Source organism: Enhydra lutris, unplaced genomic scaffold (assembly GCF_002288905.1).
Source record: "Enhydra lutris kenyoni isolate GAN:26980312 unplaced genomic scaffold, ASM228890v2 scaffoldscaffold6, whole genome shotgun sequence".
NCBI classification, from domain to species: domain Eukaryota; kingdom Metazoa; phylum Chordata; class Mammalia; order Carnivora; family Mustelidae; genus Enhydra; species Enhydra lutris.
In genome coordinates this window covers 46,098,706-46,117,213 of record NW_019154090.1, presented here as the reverse complement: position 1 = coordinate 46,117,213, position 18,508 = coordinate 46,098,706, and the positions used below count along the sequence as shown (strand labels likewise).

At 41.9% G+C, this 18,508-nt stretch overlaps 1 protein-coding gene across 2 annotated transcripts in view; it reads right to left on the bottom strand.

Moving 5' to 3' along the window:
• The window catches only part of LOC111141496 (kizuna centrosomal protein), a 117,804-nt gene that overhangs the window by 47,735 nt on the left and 51,561 nt on the right, over positions 1–18,508 (bottom strand). Inside the window, exons 6-8 of one of the 2 annotated variants that reach the window (XM_022494100.1) lie at positions 11,349–11,354; positions 6,294–6,321; positions 5,902–5,907 (exon numbers count right to left, since the gene is read on the bottom strand). The exons of the other annotated variant lie outside the window; for it this stretch is intronic. Of the exons in view, the coding sequence (XP_022349808.1) occupies positions 5,902–5,907; positions 6,294–6,321; positions 11,349–11,354 (40 nt within the window). The remainder of the gene's footprint in view (positions 1–5,901; positions 5,908–6,293; positions 6,322–11,348; positions 11,355–18,508) is intronic. 2 annotated transcript variants of the gene reach the window in all.

Below are 18,508 nucleotides of genomic sequence, written 5' to 3'. Positions count from 1 at the left end.
GCAATCTCATTCCACATTGCATCTGACTGATAGGAATGCTAGATAATCTTAACAGTGGAAAAGGCTAATTTTATATTGTCAATCATAACAAAGTTAGAGCTCTACAACTCATGTGAAATTTACTTAAATTGTCACTGCTAAGAAATTGCAAACTGCTGGCTGAAGTATAGGTTATGTCCTCTATTTCTGAATGCAGAAAAATGACTATTATTTCTCCACTTGGATCCCACTAAAATAAAATTTTCTTTATTCTTAGTAAGAACAGGAAGGTGTGGGAAGAGGGACTGAGCCTTCATTATCTACTTCCAGGACACTGGGGACCAGCCAAGTCTAATAATTTGGCTACTGTTTCTAGTTAGGTCTGTCATGGTACAATTAGCCTCCAAAGAGATTGGCTAGTAACTTCTTTTTCAAAAATGTCTATTTTGGTGAAATATGTTTCTAAAAAGCTATTGGGAGAGAAATCAAAAACAAAATAGTACTTCTACTTTAAAGGAGATGATCACAGTTGGGAATGTTTGATATATTACACCCCCGCCCCCAAATGAAGCAACTCCTGAAGCAATATGTTAATTAGCAAAGTATTACTAATTTGTAATTACTTCCATAGTTGGTTAAGTTACTGGATCCATTTGATAGCCCTATGCCTGACATCACAGGGATAAAGGAGATGTGCTCTGTCGTATGGGAGGGTGAGAGACAACTGCAGGCATAGTCCCCCACCCTCCCCCACTATCTCCCTACTCTGATGCAGGCTTTTACCCTGGGCAGGAAATAAAAACGACCCCCTGTATCTGGGACCTATTCTGGGCTCTGGGTCACACTGTCAGTGCCCCAGCTCCTTGCCAAGTTCTGACCTCCTGTTTAGACTCTTGAGTTTGGATTCTTAGTCCCTGTGGGCAAGACCCTAGGTTGGGAACTTTACTCCTGAGCTCTGCTGCAGAAAATCTTCTAGACTCCTGGCCCATATCACTTAAAGTACCTATGAATACGTTTTCTGGGCAAAATCTGGGTCCTAATTTTTCCTGAAAGGCTTTATCTTGCATCCACTAGATTCACATAATAACACTGCTCTTCAGAAGGGGAAGACAAGCCCACCAGTGGTAAGCCAATTTTAGAGATGTAAAGGGAAGCTCACAATCAGTGGGCAGACAATCAGGAATGGTGAATGCCTCTGCCAGGTAGCATTTAGACAGAGGGGAGATAACACTTCAGGCTTCCAAGCAGCACAGACCACGGTGTCAGGAAATGCCAGGAAAGAGGGGTGTGGGGACCAGCAAGAAGACAAGTTTGGCCAGATAGGGGTTGCTGTTGATGGTGAAAGGATAGTACAGATGACTCCTGAAGAACACAGGCATTATGGGCACCAACCCCCTTGCCCCTGCCCAATACAGTCAAAATGCCATACAAAACTTTTGTTTGTTTGTTTGTTTTTAAAGATTTATTTGAGAAAGAGAGAGAGAGAGAGAATGCACGAGTGGGAGGGGCAGAGAGAGATGGAGGGAGAATCTCAAGCAGACTCCATACTGAGCATGGAGTCCCACACAGGGCTTGACCTCACAACCCTGAGATCACGACTTGAATCAACAGCAAAAGTCAGATGTTTAACTGACTGCACCATCCAGGTGCCCCCATATATAAATTTTGATTGCTCCCAGCCCCCAACATAGTTGGTTAACACACATTTTGCATATGTATTATATGCTATAGTCTTTTAATAAAGCTAGAGAAAAGAAAAAAATCATTAAGAAAATCATAAGGAAGAGAAAACACATTTACAATACCGTTTTTTTTTTATATAATTTTTTAAGGTTTTATTTGTTTGACAGAGAGTGAGAGAAAGCCCAAGCTGGGGGAGTACCAGTGGGGAGGGAGAAGCAGGCTCCCCACTGAGCAAGGAGCCCGATATGGGGCTTGATCCCAGGACCCTGAGATCATGACCTGAGCCGAAGGCAGAGGCTTTAACCCACTGAGCCACCCAGGCGCCCCTACAATACCGTATTTATTGATAAAAAGCTGCATATAAGTGGACCTGTGCAGTTCAAACCTGTTGTTCAAGGGGCAACTGAAATGGGAAATAAAATTTGATGTAAAACTCTGGTGAGAAAACAGCCATAAACCTTTCAGATTTCTGAGCTATGGCTGGTTTCCTAAAAGCCGCGTTTTTGAGAAGGTTAGCCTGGCAGCAATGGGCTGCTGCTATTTGTGAAAGGAGAAACCGGAGGCCCCAAGCCAACCAAGAGACTGAGCTTGTACTCTCTTCGGCAAGGGGAAAGCACAGAAATGTGAGAGCACCAGTGGTGGTGGCAGGGGAGAGAGCAAGCGCCCAAGGTGAGGGCTGATGTGGGGGCGGGGACTGTGGAAGGCTTGGGGCTACACTTCCAGCAAAGGGATAGTCACTCACGGCTCCCACTGTGGTTCTCAGCGACTATGATCTTCCTAGTGTTTAACAGAAGCCAGAAATCCACCATTGCAAGGTTTATTTTCATAGGACATCTCCCAAATTTGCAAATGTGGCCATTAATTCAAAAGAAGGTTAAATCCTACGCTAGACAAACAGAGGCCACCTGCAAGCGTGGGCTCTTCAGCTTAGAATGCCTTTAGTCTGACTCCCTGAACCGGGTGGTACACCCAGAACAAGGACCATGGCTCGATGTTTCTGTAGCTACTCTAGAATGGAGGCATGCTTGTGGAAGTCAGCAGACACTCAGGGATACTGGTGTGCCTAGGCAGGCTGTGTGTGGAGCATTGTGGTGGGAACAGCCTCCCGCCAGGGAGGAGTATTTTACCTTTGTCATTCTTAACAATGGTGGTAGGAGAAAGCAGACAGTTTTGGGCTATTGTTTCTAAATTCTCTACCAACAATGCACCTTGCTGCCACTGCCATCTCCCCCACCCTCCAGCCTGGTGTGCCAGTGCTTTATGACACCCAACTGTCTGGTGACATAACCCTGGTCCTTTTCCAATTTGAGCAATCCAAATGTCGGCCTCCCTTTGACTAGCTCATCTCACGCTTGTCTAGGCCCCTCTCTGACTAGCTCATTCAGGGCTCTTTCTTATCCCTGACTTCCCTTAGCCCTCACTATATAGACAGCATTCTTCATCGTATGGAACTGCCCTCTAGTTACGCCCTGTCTGCTTAGTCTGCTCTACAAAACCAAAAGCTTGTTGGAAAGAGCCACTGGACTTGTGGATTTTTATCTTATTTTAAGTTTCACACAGCACTCAGCATGACACTGAAGACACACTTAACAACACTGTGTGTTGAATGACAGGCCAAGATTCAAACCCAGATTAGAGAAATTCATGACCCACTTATTCCAACAGTTCATTTTTACATGGTGGTTGTTAAACTAGCCCAGCAATTCCAGGGCTAGGCAACAAGTGATCAGTAACAAGTACTGTCTGCACAGCACTTGGGTCTACTCTAGATAAACTCAGGAGCTTCTCTGGTTAAAAGATGAGTTGGTCTGTGCTGAGGATTTCTAATAGCTTTACCTGGTTTTAGTTGACAAAATATCCGTCAGCCCTTTGCTAAAAATAACTCTACTCAAGAATTCAAACACTTCGGAGCTAAAGATTAAAGACTACATCTTATAGAAACACTGCCTGTGTTGGAATTCAAGACCTCAGCTTTTGGGTCTTCCATTTGCATTCCAACCAAAATAATTCCTATTGGAGAGATATGGGTCTGATGAGGCTGGGTCCAGTCTTTCCTGGGAATGTGTGGACTGGCCTAGCATCAACACACCGGGCCAGTTTGTTCTCTGTGAAGCAAATGGACAAACCTGCTGGTTAACCAGGAATCACTACAAACACAAATGGAATTTTAAAGAGGTGTATTTTATTTTACCCAGCAATGGTTAAAGCATATGCTGCATAAAATTTGGGGGGTGTCAAATTGAAAGCAATTGTTTCCTAGCTTCATTTTCATTTCTTAGTCACACAGAATTTTGGAGATGATGTGAAAGAAAACAACTCCATCCCAGGCTAATGAAAACACTCACATTAATATACACACTTTCTAAAAAAGAAGAGAGAAAAAGCGCTATGCTTTGTCTGTCAGTATTGCAAACTGAGAATTACTTTTTGGCAAAACAAAAACATCAACAAAAATAAAAACCCTGCATGAGGACTACCGAGGGTCAGCTATTCCTTAGCTCTGCCGGTAGCTGTCTCCCACACCTGTGGGTGTCAGCTTTGCAGGGACTCAGAACTCAAGTGTTGCAGCTGCAGCACTACAGGCTCAACCTTCAAGTTCCATCCTCTCTAGGCAACAACAGTCTCAGAAGAGTATGGTAATTGATGGCCATAAATGGTAATGAGTGGCTTACAACACTTACAACAGTTACTTTCAAAACACTCACGGTATATGCTCACTGTGTTTTTAATGCAACCGAAAGATCACAAAGCACCAGAGCAGGTCACGTCTAGAACAAAGTTTTAGGGAAGGAAATCTGCATTCCAAAATGAGCAACAATGGAAAGGCATCATTTGAAGAGGTGGTCCACAGGTTAGGAGTGTGTAATTTAGGAATAAATTATACCCAGAAAGGTGGGAAAGGGGCAACACAACCGGCTTTTATTTCCAATTCCAGTGCCTATAGAAACACTGGCCTGGGAAACTCAACTTCTTCCTCCTCATTGGTCTGACCCACCTTCCTTCCTAAATGTGAGAAGGCTTTGATCTTTAAGCTAAGAACACATGGTCTCGATAGAAAAGATTACTTTTTACAACCATCATTTTGTCCAGTTCTGGTTGTTTTACATTTCATTCCCATGGGCATTTGTTGACTACAGTGAACGTTTAAAATCCTCCTAAGAACCCCAAGGATTCTTAAGTTTAAACAGAACTAACGGAGTGCACATTCATGTACCAAACACTCAGACCACGACTGCTACAAAATCTAACTAACGAACCAGAGCCGACCGTCGTCAGTCAAAACCTGCGACGCTAATTCAATTTGTGTAGCTTACTGGTCATCCTGAAGCAATTTAGCACCTTCACCAATAAGAGAAAACCTCCAGTGACCTCCCACCCATAGGTACACAAATACAACAGAGAACCAGAGAGGTCTCTAGAAGCTCTACCTCCATAAAGATGCAAATTAAGATTTAAACAGTGTAACAATCAGCCAGAGCTAATCCTTTTACAGAGGTGTAAATGGCTATTGAGAACCGAATTCCGGGCTGCGAGCCTTTGTTAAGCAGCATTACAGACAAATTTCATCCGAGAGCAACGCCAAACCGCCCACTCTGAGGACTACTGATAAAATGGTTTCATAAAGCCAGTGCAATTTGTTTGCTTTGATATCAAATTTCCTGACCATAAATCCAAACGTGTAAATATAAACCGCATCAAAAATTACTGTCCTGGGAAAATAAACTGGAAGCGACTATCTCAAGCCTGACACCCGATGGCTGGAACAGCTGTATGCGCGGCCACAGTGAAGTTTGTATATGCGGTTTTGTTTGCCACACAAAACAGTGGTAGAAAGGACAAACACATACATAGTTAAACAGTATTTTTCTTTTAACGGGCTGTCTTACAAAACCTATGTTTTGGTGGCTACCTCGGTCCCCATTGTGCAGCCCCCTGGGTGGTCCCTTCCAGGGGGCCACTTGAAGGGAGCACAATGCCAAAAAGGAGGGAAGGAGGGGACAGCGACACAAAGGCCAACAGAGTGGGGCGGTCTGCGGCAGGCTGAGGACCAGGGGTCAGCAAACAACGCTCCTTCTCTTTACCCAGGAAACAAGGGCTCCTTCTCTTTACCTGGAAACAGTGTGATTAAGCTGACAGTTTGAATTATGGGCTACATTTTGTAGGGTACCATCCGTCTGTGTTAAGGTCCTCTGTATTGTACCAGAGGCTCACAAGCAAAACCCTTGCCTTTCCCCCCACTTCGGCCTCAAAACGGACCTCATCATTCTGTTCCACTTTAATTCGCAGAACTTCTCCCTCTCCCATGCCACCTTTTTTTTCCCCTCGAAGTTCCTTATTAGTGAGGCACTGGACAGCCTGAGAGAATTTGTAATGGCTGTTTTCTCTACCCTTAAACAGAGATAAGCAGCCGGAACCTATAAGGAGTTTTTAGTAGCTGAGAATCATGACTTATGGCTGCAGACAGGCTTTGTGAAATGCGTTAAGTACTCCTGTCCATTTTCTCCTTGATTAAGCTATGGATCCCAAACTTAACATTATCCTGTTGATAAAAATCCTTGCTAGAAGGGTAAAGAACAGAAATATCTACTCTTGCTCCCTGGGTTTCTTTTAAATCAGCATTGACATGTCACTAAAGGGGTGTCATCATTAGGGTCCTGGCTGTGCTTCCCAGTCTGAGGCACACACAACAGATTTAGGGCTTTGAATGTCTGCTGCAAAAAAGAACACAGAGGGTGACTCTCTTACTATCATGAAACTTTAAGCCTTTCAAAAGTGGAATACAATCAGGCCCTGCATTTTGGAAAAGTTTCAGAAATATTATGAACATAGGGGTCCCTGGGGGGCTCAGTCGGTTAAGTGTCTGCCTTCAGCTCAGGTCATGATCCCAGGGTCCTGGGACTGAACCCAGCATCTGGCTCCCTTCTCAGTGGGGAGCCTGCTTCTCCCTCTTTCTCTGTTTCCTGTTGCCCCTTCTTGTGTGTGCGCGCGCGCGCGCGCGCTCGCGTGCGCTCTCTCTCTCCCTGTTAATAAATAAATAAAATCTTTTAAAAATATTATAAACATAATAAACTTTTGCTTATTAGACATTATCACAATCAATTCTATAACTAAGCTCTAGGGGATGCTTTTGGTAAAAGGGCATCTGTATTGTCAGGGTGGAGCCATCTTCGCTGGGCCTTAATGCCTGGTAGAGGACCATAAAACAAAACATCAGATTTCTGCTGTGCTGTTACAGGTCTGCCTGTCTCCATACATACGTGTGCATCCGTGTGTCCACATGTGAGTATGTGCATGTGTTAAAAGGGAAGGTGAGGAGCCTTAGACTGGGCTGGCAAGGGTTACAGCATGTGAGGGGACCCAGGGAGAAGGGAAAGGGGAGGACACGATGGGGTGGTGGGCGGGCTTATGGAGGGCTCTTGCCAGATTCAGACTCTGTAATAAGTTAAGATGTCACTTGTGTGGGATAGGTGAGTCTCCTTGGAGGCCAATAACTGACGAATAGGAATGGGGTCAAGTGTAGTCACCCTCACTGTGGCAGAGCTCAGACAAGTAGGCCAATTCCCTCTCTGGATTCTGACTCTAATTTCTGGATGACGTGATAACAATGAAATGGGAGTGGCACTTCCCTGGGTTGAGGGGGGCACCTGCCAGAAGGAGACTGAACCCTTGGCTATTAACACTTGCCTTCTGCTGGGCAAGTAAGGTAGAAGACAAATGCAGGACTGCTGCAAAGATGGTGCTGGTTTGCTGCTGGCCCCTCACAGGCTCAATCCTATATGACAATGAAGAAGCTGAGTCAATTAATTATGCAAATGTGCATTCACCTAAGAAGCTGCTCAGAGAAAGCCAAAGACAAAAAGAGAAAACAGGAAATGAGAAAGTGGAAGATGCCAGCTCATACTTATTAATGAATAAATGGGTTAATTGTGGAGGAGAGGCAGGATGCATGCAAGAAAACAAGCAAAGCCAACTGGCCCTCCTGGGTAGACCCTGGCAACCAAGTAAAAAGGCTTATCTCCTCAGTGTCAGAGTTCAGGGGTGTTGGGCGAGCACATCCCTGATTCCTGCTAAGTATACTTTTCAAAACTGTGGGAACCAATTCCAAGTGTGCTCATGATTACAGATGTAATAATGCTCCCAAACCACCATGTCTAGAGCATGTCCTTGTAATAATACATAACACAGCTTATCAGTAAGGACCGTTGGCCCCATGATTCCATCCCAGAAATTCTTTCACGGATTCACTTGTCCTAGAAAGTGGTGCTTCCCAATGTTTAAGATGGCACAACACTTGGAACACACAGAACTTTTTTGCAAAACAGCATGAAAGACTGATATATTTACTTTCATCATATACATTGGAAACATTTTTATAAGCAATTAATATATGTATGCAATATAAAAATCAAACCATGAGTACATACACCCATGATTAAAAAAACAATCTGTCAAAGCTAACAAGATCAGCTGTTCTCACACAGTTCATTATTATTCATCTGATACTCTTACAAATTTTATCTTCAAGTAGGCAGGCAGTAGCAGGTACCAAAGTTTTAGTAAAATGATTTTGAGAAAGTTCTCAAAATTACAAAAATTCATTCCCCTACAAACTTGGAAAAGATCATTTTACTTAACTGCAGAATAATTGTGCTGAAATATATCTGAGCGTCACTGCAACAAAAAAATCAAACAGCATTGTTTTAAGCCGCAGATTCAAACACACTTCCTGTCCTTCAGTATGACAAGCAAATTAAGAAGAATTTATACTGACAAAGGAAAATAGAAAAAAAGTTAGCTAACTGAAAGCCATAAAAGACAGGATTCAAAACTGCTCCTCACATCTCTCCTGTAGGTTAAGGCAATGATGTCAGTTTCCCAACTAGGAAACAAAATGGTGAGATTAAGTATAAGAATACAAATAAACTTATCAAAGTTTTGCTTTTCGCTTAACTTTTGAGTTTTTCCTTGTCTTATCTGCTTGTCCTGTCCAGATAAAATTCATAACAAAAGTTCTCACTGAAGGGAAATTTTCCTATTCAGCTATCAGGCTCAAATGTTCTTTTTCTTTTTTTTTTTTTTTTAAGATTTTATTTATTTATTTGACAGACAGAGATCACAAGTAGGCAGAGAGGCAGGCAGAGAGAGAGGAGGAAGCAGGCTCCCTGCCGAGCAGAGAGCCCGATGCGGGGCTCGATCCCAGGACCCTGAGATCATGACCTGAGCCGAAGGCAGTGGCCTAACCCACTGAGCCACCCAGGCGCCCCTCAAATGTTCTTTTTCAAATCCCACCTTAAAATGCATGTGTTTTTTCCAGAAGCCTATAAGAAATATAAGTTAAAGAGAATAAAAAGAAAAATGGGCCATAAGGAACTGAAGGAGGAGGAATAAAATAGGCAACAACATGCAGAAGTGAAGTCAGGAATGAAGAGAAGGAAGTGTGGCGGTTTGCTGCCCAACAGCTTGGAACATCTAAGTTTTGCTCTGATGAACTACCACTCCGCCATCCTAACCCACCCACCTCGGAAGGGGCTCAGGGTGAAGCATGGGGTCCAGGTGTAAGCCAGTGGTGCTCTCCCCTTGCTACAGTGACTGTGGAGGAGGTCAGAGCCAATGACAAGATCAGAGCCAATGAAAGACTCTGGCTCAGCATGCCAGGGCAAAAGCCACCAGGATGCAGGGCCTGAGAACTGAGCCAATCCAAGAGAAATGGAACCAAGAAAAAGAGGAGTCAGAGCCTAGTAGCATCATCTGAGTGTTGGGTGAAGCCAGTCTGCAGACTTTCTACCCCTGGACTTCTTGCTGTATGCCAATAGAGTTCCCTTTGACTTAGAACGATTTAAAATACATAAATACTGAACAACAGAAAGAGTCCTAATGGACACAAAGAGTAAATAAGGTTTAAAATACATTAAAAGGACAAAAATATTCAAGTAATTTCTTGCTTCTGCATCAGTTTATTTTTTTAAGGATTATACTTATTTTAGTGAGAGAGAGTGTGAGCATGGTGTGAAGGGCAGAGAGGGAGGGGGAGGAAGAGGGAAAGAATCCCAAGCAGACTCCGTGCTAAACGTGGGGCTCGATCTCAGGACCCTGAAATCATGACCTGAGCTGAGACCAAGAGTCAGACGCTTAATCAACTGTGCCACCCAGGCATCCCTGTGTTATTTTTATCTTTATTATAAGCAAGCTAAGCATTTGATTATAAAATACAAAATACTTTCTATGGCCTGAAGGATATTTAATACATATGTCCAAAAAAGTGGTCATTAAAAGCATCCCCACTATAGGAAGATTTTCAAGGCCATCAGTGAAAGCTATGAAACCAGCCATATAAACAAAGGTGCCCTTGCCTGCACAGGGCAAACACCACAGAGCTGTAAGACATGACTTTTAAGTCATGTATTTTAAACCTCTGGAATTTGGAAGATTTAAAAAAAAAAAAAACAGCTTTACTACAATATAATTCATATAACATAGAAATCATTTAAAGTATATACTCAATGTTTTTTATTAATATACTCATAGAATTGTGTAACCTCAATCTAACTTTAGAATTTTTTAAAAAGGTAGTTTTGAGGGCTTGTTTTCAGTTTAGTTATTTTTGGAAATTAATTAGTTATAATTATAATTATAATTATTTTAATTATTTTTCTCATTATAAAAGTAGTACTTATTCATTATAAAAAATTTGAGTTCTGCCTTGGACACAGCTCCTATGCCTATTTCCCGTATCCACAAACTCTTATTTTAATCAAGTGTAACAACACTGTGGTTGCCTATTCAATGTCCAGCTCCTTTCTTTCCTTTCACAGAATCTCAGTTTTGTTCAGTAATCAACCTCCCCCTCGAGTAACACCAGTTCAGGAGTAAATCACAATTAGTCTAAGCCAGGGGTGATAGAATCCAGACACAGCCTGCTTTTATACAACCCTTGAGCTAAGATTTAAAAAGAAGAAGGGGGAGAAAAGGGGATGGGGGTGGGAAGAGGAGAAGCAAAGCTTGAAATATTAATTATCTGGTGCCTTACAGTACAGGTTTCTCTCATCTCAGTCTGTTATAGAAATCCTTGCTAGTGATTGGCTTAGGAATGGATATGTGACTGAATTTTAGTGAATGAGATGTTAGGGGAAGTCTACTGAAGGCGTTCCTTGCTGCTAACAAAGAGACTGGAGAAGAGTAAGTGTCTTTCTATCTTTGGTATCTCTTTATCTTTGTGGTGTCAAGATGAGGTTCTTGGTACTTGTATTCATTAGTTTGGGCTGCTATAATAAAATACCATGGACTGGGTGGCTTAAATAGCATATTTATTTTTCACAGTTCTAGAGGCTAGGAAGTCTAAGATCATGATGCTGTTTGACTTGGTTCCTGGTGAGGACCCTTTTGTGGCTTGTACAGAAGCCTTATCACTGTGTCCTCACATGGCAGAGAGACAGGGAGAGCTCTCTCATGTCACTTCTTGTAAGGGTTTAGTCCCATCATGAGGGCCTTACCCTCATGACTTCATCTAACCCTAACACCTCCTAAAGACTCCATCACCACATACTATCACATTGGGGGCAAAGGCTTCAACATGACTTTTGAATGGACATAATTCAGTCCATTAATAGCACTGCTGCCGCCATTATGCTCCTGGCCTTAGGATGAGGCCAGCACTGAGGATGACAGGGCAAGGAAAGGGAAAGGACCCGGGTCTCTGAGGACAAAAGCGAAGGGCAGTAGCAACCAACCCCAGGGCCTGCTTTATTCCTGGACTTCCAGAAATAATAAGTACATTTATTATTTAAGGCAGTTTTAAACAGCATTTCTCGTATTTGTAGCCAGCAGCAACTTGATATATCAAGATAATTTATAGATGAATGTTCAAAAAGGCAAAAAACTAACTTTGAAAAAAAAAAACTCTTATGGATGTCTTTTCTTCTTTTTTCTTCTTTTTTTAAAGATTTATTTATTTGAGAGAGAGAGAGAGAGAAAGAGACAGTGTGTGCAAGTTGGGGGAGGTGCAAAAGGAGAGGGAAAGGAGAGAGAACCTCAAGCAGACCGCCTTTTGAGCAGAGTCTGATGTGGAGCCTGAAGTGTGGAGTCTGAAGTGAGGCTCGACCCCACGATCCTGAGATCATGACCTGAGCCCAAATCAAGAGTCGGCCGCTCAACTGGCGCCTGATGGATTACTTTTCAGTAATTCAGATTCATATTTGATTGAAAAAAATTTAAGGAGGTATCTTAAAATGACAATCCTGCCCCTGTTACCCTGGCCCCCACCGTATCTCCTTTTTATAAATATGAGCAATAGCAGGATCCTGTTCTTGGAGCGGCTGGCCATAGGACATAAGACCAGGGGCTGTCCCTGGAGGGGAGGGAAGAAGAAACTGTCCCTGGAACTGGAAGAAATAAAAGACCCTTGCAGCTCCTGAATGTGTGCCCTTGACCTGTAGTAGGTGCTATACTCTGCCACAGGAGCCACTTTCAGTGGGAGTCACTAACAGTTCCCTTGACCTGGGCTGTGCTGGCTTCTCTCTGGGCCTTTGCTCACACTTTAGCCCACGCCCCCACACCCCCCACCCCCACCCATGGTTGGAATGGCTAATTTCCTTCAACCAGCCAAACCAATCACCGCCAGTCTTCTGGTTATCTAGTGCTGTGTTGCAAGTTAACCCAAATTCAGTGGTATAAAACAAAAACCAACAACCTGCTATGCTCATGCTTTTATGGACTGGGAATTTGGACAGAGAGCAGTGCAAGTGGCTTGTCTGCTCCATGGTCTGGGACCTCAGCTTGAACATCTAGGGGTGACCTGGAATTCAGGAGACTCTAACTACTTGGAAGCTTCTATACTTCCACCGACAGCCTGGGCTGGGATGACTTCAGGCTCAGCTGGGCCTACTAATGGCCGCGGCTACGCTCCAGTCTCTCCTACCTTATTTGAGTCTTAAACAACCAGGACATGACTCCCAGAGTTTACTCTCCAACATCTGAAACCATGGTAAATTTGTCCCACTCATTATAAACTACTTTCAGATCTCAAATTTGTATTGAAAGGGGTCTAGTTTAGCTACACTCCTAGCAGGATTTGGTCTGACTGCTGTTCCCTCCTTGGCAGAAGTGTTGGTCTGCTACATTATCTCACTAGCCTTCCTTCTCTGTCTCCACCCTCCTTTCCTCCCCTCCCCCTCCATCTCTTGGTTGACTCCCAGAGAGCTGGGGCATGGCACCTTACCACTCCACAGGGAGAGCTCCCACAAAATGCTGTAATTTGCTGAAGTATCAAATGGTAAAAAGAAAATAGTATCATCATAGTCTTTTTTTTTAAGATTTTATTTATTTATTTGACAGAGAGAGAGAGAGATCAGAGGCAGGCAGAGAGACGGGGAAGCAGGCTCACAGCTGAGCAGAGAGCCCGATGCGGGGCTCAATTCCAGGACCCTGAGATCATGACCTAAGCCGAAGGCAGAGGCTTAACCCACTGAGCCACCCAGGCGCCCCTCAGCATAGTCTTTTTAAAAAATCTCTCAGAATTCCCTTATAAAATGAAAGAGAACAATTAGGAGAGCAAACCAAAAACTCATGGGTTACATCTATTACAAAATCAGATAACAGAATGTGAGGGAGTATGACTTAACTCCTGATAGCAACCCAACCCATTATACCTGCAACTGTGCAGAAGGAAGGGGAGGGACAGCAAAGGGACATATGATGTCCCCCAGAACATGAGAGCCTCCACATCAGCAGGGTTCACACTGGAAGGACGCAGCCCATCTGGAAGGGGGTCTGCAGGTCCAGTTTCAAGGGTGAGAAGAGATCTGCAGTGGGGGTAGGAGCAGCAGTGACGCAGGCCCTAGACTCTAGGACCTCTCTGGTCTAAAAGCCCATACAGTGGAGAGTTTAGCCCAAGAAGAAAGTGCTAGAAGTGAGCTCTAAGTTGAGCTGAACTGAGATAATAAGAAAGAAAGGATCCTTCCACTTAAAATGGAAGAGGGGAAAGAGGTGAGAGATCTGAGAAAGTAAGAAGCCACACTTAGGAACACTATGGGAGAACCACAGAAGAGGGAGCTCTGGAGCCATAAAAGTAGGAAAGCCGGCCTGGCTCACCTGCCCTTCCTGAGTGCAGATGGCACTGGAACGCAGTCCCTGAAGAGATTCTGGGTCCCTTATCAGTAAAATGCAGGTAATGACACCTCTACTGCATAGGACTGCTGTCATGAAAGAACTAATGTGTACAAAGTGGCTGGCACAAAATAGAAATTATCATTATTATTATAAATATTAGCATATCAAGTTTGTAGAACCACCTTAAGCCTAATCCTCAAAATATTACAGAATTCAGGTAGGCCAGGTGAAGTGTGGTAAAACACCACTGCCCCACTCCAGGGGACACCTCCCAAGTTATTATCCCCTGGACTCAGTGCCTCTCTCTCCATATCAGTAATAGATATGGAACTACCCCACTCTGCCTGGAGCCTTCCCCTTCCTGGGCTGCAGGCTGACCCTGTTCTACCTGGTCACATGTTCTTGCTTCAGAGAGACTCCTACAGCTGATTAGTCTCTGATTTTCCTTTATGATAACTTTTCAGCCCTGATTACAGGCATACCTCAGAGATATTGTGGACCACCAGAATAAAGAGAGTATCTCAATAAAGTGAATATTGCAATAAAGCAAGTATCACAATAGAGTGAGTCAAAAGAATATTCTCATTTTCCAGTACATATTAAAGTTATGTTTATACTATATTGTAGTGGTCTATTAAGTGTGCAATAGCATTATGTCTAAAAAGGCAATGTAAATAACTTAATTTGAAAATATGGCTAAAAAATGCTAACCATCCTCAGAGCTCTCAGTGAGTCATATCTTTTTGCTGATGGAGAGTCTAGCCTTAATGTAGATGGCTATTGACTGATCGAGGTAGTGGTTGCTGAAGCCTTGGGTGGCTGTGGCAATTTCTTAAAAGAAAACAATGAAGTCTGATGCATTGACTCTTCCTTTCATGAATGATTCCTCCGTAGTAGGCAATGCTATTTGATAGCATTTCAAAGCATTTCAAGAATGATTCCTCTGTAGTAGACAATGCTATTTGATAGCATTTCACCCACACGAGAACTTGTCTCAAAACAGGAGTCAATCTTCCCAAACCCTGCTACTGATTTATCAACTAAATTTATGTACTATGCTAACACCTCTGTTGTCATTTCAACAATCTTCACAGCATCTTCACCAGGAGTAGATGCCATCTTGAGAAACCACTCTTTGCTCATCCATAAGAAGCAACTCTTTATCTGTTAAAGTTTGATCATGAGATTGTAGCAACTCAGCCACATCTTCAGGCTCCACTTCTGATTCTAGTTCCCTTGTTATTTCTACCACATCAGCAGTTACTTCCCAGTAAAGTCTTGAACTTCCAATTTGTAAAAAATGCAGAATCTGAAGCGCAATAAAGTGAAGCACAATAAAATCGAGGTATGCGTGTATCTTTTTTTCTAGAAAGTACCTCATTTTTTAGGAAACCTTCTGGTCATACATATATGGATGATAATTTCCTGGGTGAACTCTCAGATTTCTGGGGCTCTGCAGTGACTTATATACTGATGTTAAGTACAAACTGTACTTACAGTGACTGCATTATACCCAACACTTCTCAAGGAAAAGAGTTAAGTAAAACAAAATACCCATTTTGTCATGATTTGGATTCTTTGATGCTAGAAACTAAATTTACCAAATTGCCAAGAGTCAAAAGTAAGAGAGACAGAAGCCAAGTTCATTTCTAACTTAAAACAAACAAACAAACAAACAAAACCTGACCATTCCTGTTTCATTTCATGTATGTTCCTGCATCTTGACTTCTAGAAACATCATGTCAGGTTCCCTTTAACCAATTATCAAATGCCAACATGGGCCAGCCTCTGTACCAGGTTCTTTAGCTGAAAAAAATTCATCTGATGAAGAAGGTGAGAACCAGAAGTTAAGTTCAATTAGTCAATTGTAATACTAGCCAAAAGGAGATACAAGATGACAATCACAGAGGTCATAGTTCTGCCATTCCTCCTGTGATTTCACAACATGTCTACAGCAGGCAGAGAGCAAGAGAACATTTTAACCGAATAAATGGATTCCTGATTTGTTTCTTAAGATCATCTTTAGTTAAAGAAAGGGGATTAGAGATAGCATTAGCCTGATGGGAGAAATAAAAGTAAGACAACAGTTTCATATTCTGGATGATTCTTTGTAAATGTGTATAAAACATAACATTCTGAAATAGCATATTCTACATGTCAGCCAACAGTCATGAGTTTGGAAGGCTCTCTAGTAACTGCACACAGAGAAACAAGAAAGTATTGTGTACAATCTAAAGAGACAAATTGTTAGAAGACTTGAGAGGGCTCATACAGCGGAAAAAAGATAAAATGGAAGGGGAGAAAATCTTCCATGTAACAGATTTAAAGGGGAAAAGGCAATAAATAAATAAATAAAATAATAATAAATTAATTAATAAAGGGGAAAACTCAAACCAAATTAGGAAGGCCTTGGCCAAAGCAATGCATTTCATAATTAAAATTGAAAGGGGCTAAATCATATCTGGTTTCCTGGTCTTCAGAAAAGAAGCAGAAGTCAGTGGAAGCAATGAGGAGGGATAAGGGAGAGGGGACACAGGGTCGGCTTTGGGTGCTGATACCATCTCTTGACAGGTCAGGGCTACCAGGGGTGTTCACTCTGTGGTAAGTAATCAAACAGAATATTATGATTTGTTCACTTTCTGATGTATATGCTATACTTCAATAATAACATTTATTTTTAGAAGTGCATTTGACAAGGACTTTAGCTTCTCCTAATGGCATCCTAGGTAATAGAGGTGAAGCCTTACATCAAGAACAAAAACATATATTTATTTGAAAAATCTCCTTGATAGCATTAGAGAGAAAGGTAATGAAGAATTACAGGATCAAAATGTAGAAAAAAGGAAATTCAGAGAAATGAACCCAATATGTGGGGCAACTTTTCTTTGAAGGGCATGTGCCAATTCCAGAACAGGAGGCTGAAAGCCTGAAAAGCTGGACAGAGCTTTAGACAACACCCCAGAGTTAGAGAATAAAAACTGATATTCAGGTTTACTAAAGAAGGGAACCCTAATACTAAAGAAGGGAACCCTAATAAATCACCCACACTCTGAACTGGAACTTCAAAGGGCTACTTCCTGCAGATAAGGGTGAAACAATAGTCTGGTGGTCAAAGGGACCAAAGTCTGGCTCCAAACCATCAAAATCCTCATAGCTGGATGAAAGAATCCAGGATTGCTTCTGCTCCAGATACCTGCCAGAAGCATTCTGCCTCTTCAGAGGAGGAGAACTTCCCAGGTCTGAAATCACTTTGAAAATGCTCCTATATAATAGCCACTCAAAAATTACTAGAGGAACGCCTGGGTGGCTCAGTGGGTTAAAGCCTCTGCATTTGGCTCAGGTCCTGATCCCAGGATCCTGGGATCGAGCCCCACATCAGGCTCTCTGCTCAGCAGGGAGCCTGCTTCCTCCTCTCTCTCTCTCTCTGCCTGCTTCTCTGCCTACTTGTGATCTCTGTCAAATAAATAAATAAAATCTTAAAAAAAAAATTACTAGAGATTTGAGAAAAACAAGACAGTGATTAAAAACCAAAAGAAACAAAAGAAAATAGACCCACAGGGAATAAATGGGGGTATAGTGTCTAAGGTACTTATATTGTCCAGGAATGTAAAATACTGGAATGTAAAATGTTGTCCAGAATGTAAAAATACTAACAATAGATTTTGAGAGGTCAGAAACTTGTAGATCAAAAATTAGTGGATACACAGGTTAGAACTATGTAATTAATAAGTTTGAGCTAATGGAAACATATAGAACTCTACATCTAACAAAGAGTTGAATATACATTCTTTTCAAGCACACATGAGCATTTATAAAAACTGTCCATTATTGTGACCAATCAACAAAGGCCAAGAGCAGATGCTGTTCAGAATACAGTCTTTGCCAAAAATGTGATAAAACTGGATATCTAAAATAAAAAGATGATCCTTCTTTCTCTCAATGTTTAAGAACTTAAAAAAAAAAAAACTTCTAAATAATGCCCGTCAAAGAAGAAAGTTTAATACTTATTTACAAACATTAAGATAATTAAATTAAAATATATTTTTTTAAGATTTTATTTATTTATTTGACAGACAGAGATCACAAGCAGGCAGAGCGGCAGGCAGAGGTGGAAAGAGAAGCAGGCTCCCCGCTGAGCAAGGAGCCTGATGCAGAACTCAATCCCAGACTCTGGGATCATGACCTGAGCCAAAGGCAGCAGCTTAACCCACTGAGCCACCCAGGCATCCCTAAATTAAAATATTTAAAACTGACATTGATAACCAGCGGGGTGCAAGTCAAACAGTATTCAGGGAAATTTAAAGCCTTGGCAAAAGAACCACATAAGAAAACCAAGAAAAGAAATAAAGGAATAGTAAAGAGAATAATAGAAATGAATGCGATTTTTTAAAAAAGCAATCTGTGGGATCAAATCTGATTTGAAGAAATCAACAAAATAGACAAATCTCATGCAGGGTTAATTGATTAAAAAAGTAGGGCAGACATAAAATTATGAATGAGAAAAGGAGCATAATTATTGACATAGTAGAAATTCTAAAATACAAAATAGGCCCACACATTTGAAAACTTAGAAAATGGATCTATTTCTAGCTTTGCAAATTGACTTGAGATGAATGAAAACATAAGTATACACATGAGCATTTAAGAACTGGAATAAGTAATCAAACAAATATTTTTGGAATCTTCACTGATAGACCTGTCTTGTGAAAAATGTTTAAAGAAATTCTTCAGGCTGTAACTT